Source organism: Nansenia antarctica (genome assembly GCF_963989245.1).
Source record: "Nansenia antarctica genome assembly, chromosome: 1".
NCBI classification, from domain to species: Eukaryota; Metazoa; Chordata; class Actinopteri; order Argentiniformes; family Microstomatidae; genus Nansenia; species Nansenia antarctica.
In genome coordinates this window covers 12,486,741-12,497,117 of record NC_137674.1, presented here as the reverse complement: position 1 = coordinate 12,497,117, position 10,377 = coordinate 12,486,741, and the positions used below count along the sequence as shown (strand labels likewise).

At 51.6% G+C, this 10,377-nt stretch overlaps 1 protein-coding gene across 1 annotated transcript; it reads left to right on the top strand.

The window, feature by feature from the left end:
- Positions 1-7,862: 7,862 nt before the first annotated feature.
- On the top strand, positions 7,863-9,855 carry LOC308159209 (histone deacetylase 3-like). Its single transcript, XM_080532955.1, has 2 exons — positions 7,863-8,193; positions 8,619-9,855. The coding sequence occupies exons 1-2, from the start codon at positions 7,927-7,929 to the stop codon at positions 9,636-9,638; spliced, it is 1,287 nt and encodes a 428-aa protein (XP_080389081.1). The 5' UTR covers positions 7,863-7,926; the 3' UTR covers positions 9,639-9,855.
- The last annotated feature ends 522 nt before the right edge of the window (positions 9,856-10,377 follow it).

Below are 10,377 nucleotides of genomic sequence, written 5' to 3'. Positions count from 1 at the left end.
ATCCAGAACCGGAACTACGTGAAGCCAAGCTCGCTCCCAAGGCGGTTCCCAAGGCGACCACCCCCACCGCCGGCGCCAAACGGACCACCCCAGCCGCACCCCCACAGGGCCCAAGGTGACGGTGACAGTAGCCCCTCTGTGGCCATGTCAACACGGAGCCACGACCCTGCAGCCAAGCTCGCCACCACCACCCCCATCGCCGGCGCCAAGCAGACCACCACCACCGCCCCTCCCAGCCGCACCCCCACAGGGCCCAAGACTCCACTCCCCTGATGCTTTTGGGTTTAATTTCCCTGCAATAAAACCCTGTTATTAAAGTTCCCGAGCGCCGGCATGGGCGTGACCGCAATGGACCGAGGCACTATCCAGAACCGGAACTACGTGAAGCCAAGCTCGCTCCCAAGGCGACCACCCCCACCGCCGGCGCCAAACGGACCACCCCAGCCGCACCCCCACAGGGCCCAAGGTGACGGTGACAGTAGCCCCTCTGTGGCCATGTCAACACGGAGCCACGACCCTGCAGCCAAGCTCGCCACCACCACCCCCATCGCCGGCGCCAAGCAGACCACCACCACCGCCCCTCCCAGCCGCACCCCCACAGGGCCCAAGACTACACTCCCCTGATGCTTTTGGGTTTAATTTCCCTGCAATAAAACCCTGTTATTAAAGTTCCCGAGCGCCGGCATGGGCGTGACCGCAATGGACCGAGGCACTATCCAGAACCGGAACTACGTGAAGCCAAGCTCGCTCCCAAGGCGGTTCCCAAGGCGACCACCCCCACCGCCGGCGCCAAACGGACCACCCCAGCCGCACCCCCACAGGGCCCAAGGTGACGGTGACAGTAGCCCCTCTGTGGCCATGTCAACACGGAGCCACGACCCTGCAGCCAAGCTCGCCACCACCACCCCCATCGCCGGCGCCAAGCAGACCACCACCACCGCCCCTCCCAGCCGCACCCCCACAGGGCCCAAGACTCCACTCCCCTGATGCTTTTGGGTTTAATTTCCCTGCAATAAAACCCTGTTATTAAAGTTCCCGAGCGCCGGCATGGGCGTGACCGCAATGGACCGAGGCACTATCCAGAACCGGAACTACGTGAAGCCAAGCTCGCTCCCAAGGCGACCACCCCCACCGCCGGCGCCAAACGGACCACCCCAGCCGCACCCCCACAGGGCCCAAGGTGACGGTGACAGTAGCCCCTCTGTGGCCATGTCAACACGGAGCCACGACCCTGCAGCCAAGCTCGCCACCACCACCCCCATCGCCGGCGCCAAGCAGACCACCACCACCGCCCCTCCCAGCCGCACCCCCACAGGGCCCAAGACTCCACTCCCCTGATGCTTTTGGGTTTAATTTCCCTGCAATAAAACCCTGTTATTAAAGTTCCCGAGCGCCGGCATGGGCGTGACCGCAATGGACCGAGGCACTATCCAGAACCGGAACTACGTGAAGCCAAGCTCGCTCCCAAGGCGGTTCCCAAGGCGACCACCCCCACCGCCGGCGCCAAACGGACCACCCCAGCCGCACCCCCACAGGGCCCAAGGTGACGGTGACAGTAGCCCCTCTGTGGCCATGTCAACACGGAGCCACGACCCTGCAGCCAAGCTCGCCACCACCACCCCCATCGCCGGCGCTAAGCACACCACCACCACCGCCCCTCCCAGCCGCACCCCCACAGGGCCCAAGACTCCACTCCCCTGATGCTTTTGGGTTTAATTTCCCTGCAATAAAACCCTGTTATTAAAGTTTCCGAGCGCCGGCATGGGCGTGACCGCAATGGACCGAGGCACTATCCAGAACCGGAACTACGTGAAGCCAAGCTCGCTCCCAAGGCGGTTCCCAAGGCGACCACCCCCACCGCCGGCGCCAAACGGACCACCCCAGCCGCACCCCCACAGGGCCCAAGGTGACGGTGACAGTAGCCCCTCTGTGGCCATGTCAACACGGAGCCACGACCCTGCAGCCAAGCTCGCCACCACCACCCCCATCGCCGGCGCCAAGCAGACCACCACCACCGCCCCTCCCAGCCGCACCCCCACAGGGCCCAAGACTCCACTCCCCTGATGCTTTTGGGTTTAATTTCCCTGCAATAAAACCCTGTTATTAAAGTTCCCGAGCGCCGGCATGGGCGTGACCGCAATGGACCGAGGCACTATCCAGAACCGGAACTACGTGAAGCCAAGCTCGCTCCCAAGGCGGTTCCCAAGGCGACCACCCCCACCGCCGGCGCCAAACGGACCACCCCAGCCGCACCCCCACAGGGCCCAAGGTGACGGTGACAGTAGCCCCTCTGTGGCCATGTCAACACGGAGCCACGACCCTGCAGCCAAGCTCGCCACCACCACCCCCATCGCCGGCGCCAAGCAGACCACCACCACCGCCCCTCCCAGCCGCACCCCCACAGGGCCCAAGACTCCACTCCCCTGATGCTTTTGGGTTTAATGTCCCTGCAATAAAACCCTGTTATTAAAGTTCCCGAGCGCCGGCATGGGCGTGACCGCAATGGACCGAGGAACTATCCAGAACCGGAACTACGTGAAGCCAAGCTCGCTCCCAAGGCGGTTCCCAAGGCGACCACCCCCACCGCCGGCGCCAAACGGACCACCCCAGCCGCACCCCCTCTGTGGCCATGTCAACACGGAGCCACGACCCTGCAGCCAAGCTCGCCACCACCACCCCCATCGCCGGCGCCAAGCAGACCACCACCACCGCCCCTCCCAGCCGCACCCCCACAGGGCCCAAGACTCCACTCCCCTGATGCTTTTGGGTTTAATTTCCCTGCAATAAAACCCTGTTATTAAAGTTCCCGAGCGCCGGCATGGGCGTGACCGCAATGGACCGAGGCACTATCCAGAACCGGAACTACGTGAAGCCAAGCTCGCTCCCAAGGTGGTTCCCAAGGCGACCACCCCCACCGCCGGCGCCAAACGGACCACCCCAGCCGCACCCCCACAGGGCCCAAGGTGACAGTGACAGTAGCCCCTCTGTGGCCATGTCAACACGGAGCCACGACCCTGCAGCCAAGCTCGCCACCACCACCCCCATCGCCGGCGCCAAGCAGACCACCACCACCGCCCCTCCCAGCCGCACCCCCACAGGGCCCAAGACTCCACTCCCCTGATGCTTTTGGGTTTAATTTCCCTGCAATAAAACCCTGTTATTAAAGTTCCCGAGCGCCGGCATGGGCGTGACCGCAATGGACCGAGGCACTATCCAGAACCGGAACTACGTGAAGCCAAGCTCGCTCCCAAGGCGGTTCCCAAGGCGACCACCCCCACCGCCGGCGCCAAACGGACTACCCCAGCCGCACCCCCTCTGTGGCCATGTCAACACGGAGCCACGACCCTGCAGCCAAGCTCGCCACCACCACCCCCATCGCCGGCGCCAAGCAGACCACCACCACCGCCCCTCCCAGCCGCACCCCCACAGGGCCCAAGACTCCACTCCCCTGATGCTTTTGGGTTTAATTTCCCTGCAATAAAACCCTGTTATTAAAGTTCCCGAGCGCCGGCATGGGCGTGACCGCAATGGACCGAGGCACTATCCAGAACCGGAACTACGTGAAGCCAAGCTCGCTCCCAAGGTGGTTCCCAAGGCGACCACCCCCACCGCCGGCGCCAAACGGACCACCCCAGCCGCACCCCCACAGGGCCCAAGGTGACAGTGACAGTAGCCCCTCACAGGAGCCCCCGAAGTTGAGCCAGGTGTGGCTGTGGCCATGTCAACACGGAGCCACGACCCTGCAGCCAAGCTCGCCACCACCACCCCCATCGCCGGTGCCAAGCAGACCACCACCACCGCCCCTCCCAGCCGCACCCCCACAGGGCCCAAGGTGACGGTGACAGTAGCCCCTCAGGACCCCCCGAAGTTGAGCCAGGTGTGGCTGTGGCCATGTCAACACGGAGCCACGACCCTGCAGCCAAGCTCGCCACCACCACCCCCATCGCCGGCGCCAAGCAGACCACCACCACCGCCCCTCCCAGCCGCACCCCCACAGGGCCCAAGACTCCACTCCCCTGATGCTTTTGGGTTTAATTTCCCTGCAATAAAACCCTGTTATTAAAGTCCGATTGGCTTCAAATGGAAGCCAAAAATGAAAAACAATGTGATCCATTGGACACTCAATAGACTCTTGCCAAAGCCATCTCTTTCCCTGCGGTAGGTGTCTTGGTGTTAATTGGATACTGTTGTTCGTGTTGGGATTGATATAGGAAATCAGCAGCAACGGGAGTTTAAGCAATAACAAGTGTGATGCCCCTCACCTTTTGTGTTTTTTTTAAATAGTTTTTGCAGCAGAGAACTTTTACCGACAACTTTTATTCATGACAAAAGCGCCTCACCTTTACATGCATGAATTGAAATAATGGGACTGACTTATCACACAGTCTTCAAGCTAAACACTTGTTTGGGTTTAACACACACAACACTGTGACTAATAGATCCAAGAGCACAGTATGATACATGCAATACAGTTGCTGAAAAAAAAAAGCCTGAGGGATTTGTTCCATTAATTGCTACCCAATTCATGAGCTGACCGAAAGTGTGCCTTTCAGCAGTTTCTGCTGCTTTGTTCTTACAGTCAATTGGAGCCACGTTTAGTTGTTTCCTAATTCAAAGACATGAGGTTAAAGCAAGTCCAACACTGGCATTCTTTGAATGATACAATTGCTTTATTTCGAATGGTAAGATTTGTTCTATATTTTCAGAAGAAATACAGGTGCACTGATATGTCCATAAGATGATACAGTACAATGTACAGTATGATGTGTTTTTTGTGGTTTTCATGTGAAATGTTGATTGAAATCCAGCTTTAATTTTGCATTTATTTTAATTTGTATTTATTTTATTTAATTATAAGTAGCAATATCCCAAATGTAAAAAGTGAAAGTAAACTGCTATAAGTATGATTGTTAGACAATGCTGTAGATTAACATTGCTGTACATCACCTTTATGTTTTGTTGTGTCTATTTTTTGTCTTTTTAATTTATTGTTCAATGTCAACTGTTACGTGTGATGGATGTTTGTTCATTGTCTGTTAATTGAAAATAATAAAAAACTATTAATCATAAAAGTTGTCCGTCTTTTTTTTCAGATGCCTCGTCACATACTCCTCTGATAGAGCATGATGTGGATGTTGGGGATGCAACACCCATCCGGCAGCGTTTTTATTGGGTTAGACCTCCAGACTCCTTTCCTCTTCCTAGAATGGAGGATTGTCTGGATCAGTTGAGGTCTTCAGCATTTTGACGTGTACGTGGGGGGGTGGCGTTGCTCCGTTGGTGGTCTACACGGACCACAATCCCCTCACCTTTTTGCGATCAGCCATTTTGAGCATTTTGAGCCATGAGCAGGGTTACTGGGAATTTATGAATTCTTGTTTGTTTTTGTTTGGTTATTGGGGGGGATTATTGGGTTTTTGAGGGAGGGAATGTGGCAGCCCTCTCACTCATAACCATATATGGAGGGGTTGATTAGGTGATCTGAGGCACCTGGGGAGTGGCTTACTTAAGCTGGCTGCTCCCTTGATTCTCTCTCTTTGATTTATATCATATCTTTATTTGATTTATATCATATCATAACATGAAGGGAGGAGAATGTAGGCCTACAGCGTGTGGAAAAATTCAGGATGACACATTGATTGTAAAGAAAATTGATTTTGTGCTTTTTATTGCTGATGTTATCAATGGAGCTGCCCAAATACATAGTAGAACAGATAGAATTAAGATTATAGTTAAGTCTGCCAGAAAGTACTTAAATGCGCAAGGGATTGAGTGGGGAGATGTAGTAGATGCGCTTAATGAATCAGGTACTAGTAGTGTCGAGGAATCATCTCAATCAAAGTCATGTTCAGAAATATAATAATGGTATTAACTATCCTCCAATGGAATGCAAGGAGTTTGATTTCTAATGGGCAGGAATTTAAAAAGTATGTTGAAGATCTGGAGGTTATGCCAAATGTAATATGTGTACAAGAATCCTGGCTGATTCCTAAACTAGATTTTGTGATAGCAGGATAAGGTCATCACCTTTATTCAGAGTGGCATACAGTACAGGGAGGTGAGGAAAGGAGATGACTTGGAGTTTATCATTATTGAGGTTTGGTCGAAGGAGGGTAAAGTCCTGATCAGTAATTTCTATAACCCATGTAGACAGTTAGAAATTAAACAACTGGAAGGTATTTGGAAGGATCTGTCTGGGAAAACAATCTGGTGTGGGGATTTTAATGCGCATAACACACTATGGGGAGATAGGGATGATGCTAATGGGACTGTTATAGAGGAGTTCATGGGAGAGGAGGGTCTAGTGTGTCTTAACGATGGGTCTGCAACTAGAATAGATATCACCAGAGGGACTGAATCAGTCTTAGACTTAACCATAGTATCCAGGAATGTGGCAGATAAATGTGAGTGGGAAGTTCTTGCAGGGAATACAATTGGAAGTGATCATTACCCCATCAGGGTTCGGGTGGGGGTGGAACTGGGAAAGGATTGTGAAATAAGAGGAGGGAGATGGATACTAGAGAAAGCGGATTGGGGGAAGTTTGCAGAAGTAGGAGATGGTGGCTTACAAGTCAGTTGTACAAGCCCATGACCTTGCTTTTTAAACAACCCTGTAGTTAGTTAGCTAACGTTAGGCAGTGCTAGCTAGGTACAATGCTAGGTGTCTGTCCACCTCCACCCGTTTGTGCTGCTGGTGTTTACTTGAGTACTAGTAGGCATGCTCGTTAGCTTCTGCTGGCTATGTCCTCAGTTGCCTTTCGGTTCTCAGCTGTGTACTGACAGCTGTCAGGTCAGTTTTCTCAACGGCTGTTCCGGAAGCTGCGTGTTTTTCCGCTGAAGAACATTGTCAGCGAGGAGTTCCTCAGTGCCGGACACATCTTCCTGGGCCTCACCAAGTGTGGTCGCTACGTGCTGTCCTACACCAGCGACTGTGGCGAGGACTACGACTACACCTACCACCTGTACTGGTGGTGGTTCAACCTGCACAGCCGTCTCAAACAGGTGCACCATGTGCGTCTCTTCTCAGGGGAGGACATCGACAGTGACCTCTACCTCACTGTGTGTGAGTGGCCCAACGACCGCTCCAAGATAGTCATCTTTGGCTTCAATACTCATAGCATGAGTGACAAGAACAACAGAGACATCTACATCACCATCGCCTCCATGCCCCCCCCCCCCCGCTCCTGCCCTGGTGGTCAAAAGAATGCAAAGATGCTGTTAAAATAAGGAATGGAGCATTTAGGAGATTGAAGAATCTCCATAACTTTCAGTTACTGACTGAATATAAGAGAGCACAGGCACTAGTAAGGAGAGCTGTTAGGAAGGCAAAGAGGGAGCACTGGAGAAAGTTCTGTGACTCTGTGTGGTACTGGGTGGAATCAAAAAATCTGCTACAGTTACCAGAGTGGATTTAGAAGAGGGAGAGGTACTATGGACCCTGTTATATGCTTGGAGGATGACATTAGAAGAGCTCAAGTAAACAAAGAGGTAGTGGTAGCAGTCTTTTTTGATATTGAGAAAGCATATGATATGATGTGGACAAAGGGACTGTTGATAAAACTGCAGGAAATGGGGGTTGGGGGCAGAATGTTCAGGTGGATTAAGGATTTTTTGTATGAAAGGAGCCTGAGGGTTAAAATTGATGGGGAGGTCAGTGCTAGATATATAGCAGAGAATGGAACCCCCCAGGGAAGCATTGTAAGCCCCTTATTGTTCGATATTATGATAGATCATATTTTTAAAAATGTACAGGGAACTGACGGAGTGGCTTTGTTTGCTGATGATGGTGCTATGTGGAAGAAGGGGAGGAATGTAGGTTTTATTTATCCACGTCATCATTCAGTGTTTACAATGGCGGCTATTTGCTAAATGACTGAAACATAATTTTACACCACCAAATACATAGTTAGCGAAAGCTCTTTTGCAATGTCCAACAGAACAGCGTACTTCTATGACCCGGACGTGGGGAACTTCCATTATGGTGCGGGTCACCCAATGAAGCCCCATCGTCTCTCCCTGACACACAGCCTTGTCCTGCACTATGGCCTCTACAAAAAAATTATGGTTTTCAAACCATACAAAGCCTCCCAACATGACATGTGCCGATTTCACTCTGAAGATTACATTGACTTTCTGCAGAAGGTCAGTCCTAATAATATGCAGGGCTTCACAAAGAGTCTCAACACCTTCAATGTGGAAAAAAACTGTTGAAGACATAAAAGAAATGGAAAGAATTACTTGCAAAGTGGGAGGCCGTGAAGAGCAATTCACTATGAACTGGAGTAAATGGACCGAATGAATGAGTAGGAAGGAAGCCCCCCCCCCCAACCCTCCCCGATCCCACCCCTCCCACCCCCCTCCCTTTGTCTCTTACTTTTCTATTTCTATCCCTATAACTTCTCTCTCTCTTTTTTTTTTTTTTTCTTTTATATTTTCTCTCTAGTCTCTATTCTTTATTTTCTTTATTTCTTGTTCTCTCTATAAAAAATAAAAAAACAAACAAAAATGTTGCAGGATGAACTTAAACAAGTGAAGAACTTGTAAAGTGTGTGAAATGAATTTGTGAAATGTGATGTAAAGTCCTGCAATAAAGTATAAAAAAAAAATAAAAAAACAATGTGGGAGATGACTGCCCTGTATTCCCAGGCCTGTTTGAGTTCTGCTCCAGATATACAGGTGCTTCGCTACAGGGGGCAACACAGCTAAACCACAAGATATGTGACATTGCCATCAATTGGGCTGGAGGTCTGCATCATGCTAAGAAATTTGAGGCCTCTGGATTTTGTTATGTGAACGACATTGTCATCAGTATACTGGAGCTGTTGAAGTATCACCCACGCGTGCTGTACATTGACATTGACATTCACCATGGCGACGGGGTGCAGGAAGCCTTCTACTTGACTGATCGGGTCATGACTGTGTCGTTCCACAAGTACGGCAACTACTTCTTCCCTGGGACAGGTGACATGTATGAGGTGGGGGCTGAGAGTGGTCGGTACTACTGCCTAAACGTCCCCCTCAGGGATGGGATCGATGACCAGAGCTACAGACAACTCTTTCAGCCAGTCATCAAGCAAGTGGTGGACTTTTACCAGCCAACCTGTATCGTTCTCCAGTGTGGGGCTGACTCTCTGGGCTGTGACAGACTAGGATGCTTCAATCTCAGTATACGAGGTCATGGGGAGTGTGTGGAGTTTGTGAAGAGCTTCACGATCCCTCTGCTGGTGCTGGGTGGAGGGGGATACACGGTGCGCAACGTGGCCAGATGCTGGACTTACGAGACCTCCCTCCTGGTTGACGAGCCTATTTGCGATGAGTTACCCTATAGTGAGTACTTTGAGTATTTCGCTCCAGACTTCACGCTCCATCCAGACGTCAGCACCAGGATAGAGAACCAGAACTCCAGACAGTACCTGGAGCAGATCCGCCAAACGGTGTTTGAGAACTTGAAGATGCTGAACCACGCCCCCAGCGTCCAGATCCATGACGTTCCATCTGACATACTGAGCTACGAGCGCACAGACGAGGGAGACCCCGACGAGAGGGGCTCCGAGGAAAACTATTCCAGGCCAGAGGCACCCAATGAATACTATGACGGTGACCATGACAACGACAAAGAGAGTGACGTGGAGATCTGAGAGCTCGGACCTTGTCAAACTCTCCTGTTAGATCGCTCATGATGGGACACAACGCCCCAGGCGTCTGCAGTCTCTGAATAGAGTGAGTCCCACTCTCCACCAAAACAATGATGGTTTCTTTAAAAAGACTGCACAGATCATGGACTTGATTGTACTCGGAGCCAGGAACTACCACCATCAATTCCTTCTTTTTCTTTTTACTTACCATGTATGTATATGTACGGTTTTATTATGTAGAGGACACCAGCGCTGCCAAGCACTTCCTCACGACAAGGAGAGGGCAGCAAGCCAGGCCTGAATCCAACCAGATTACACAATCATGTACTGAGAAATGTGTGTAGTACAAACTGTTTTATTTGAAATGTCTGGGCCTTTTTTATGAAAAGTAAGGGGGGCTCGGGGGGGGAGACTTCCCCAAGTCCTAATGTTGCCAGCTTAATGGTCCAAAAGGTGGTGACTTCCTGTGGTTAGAGGTTGCTAGGTGCTGTTTAGAAAGAGGGACCTGTGTCAGTCTTATGTTGCCAGTTTTTTGTTCACTTGACAGACTGGGGCTGCAGTTCATTCTAGAACGTTGTTCCCTCCCATCGTTCACTCCTTTTCACTGATCTGATAGGACTGGGTAGGGATAAGCAACATAGTGAAACATCTAGGTGGAGCTTGAGCTTACAGGTGCCAAATTGACTGAGATGAATGAATGAATGGTCTTTATTGTCATTAATATAGTACAGGTACCATACAA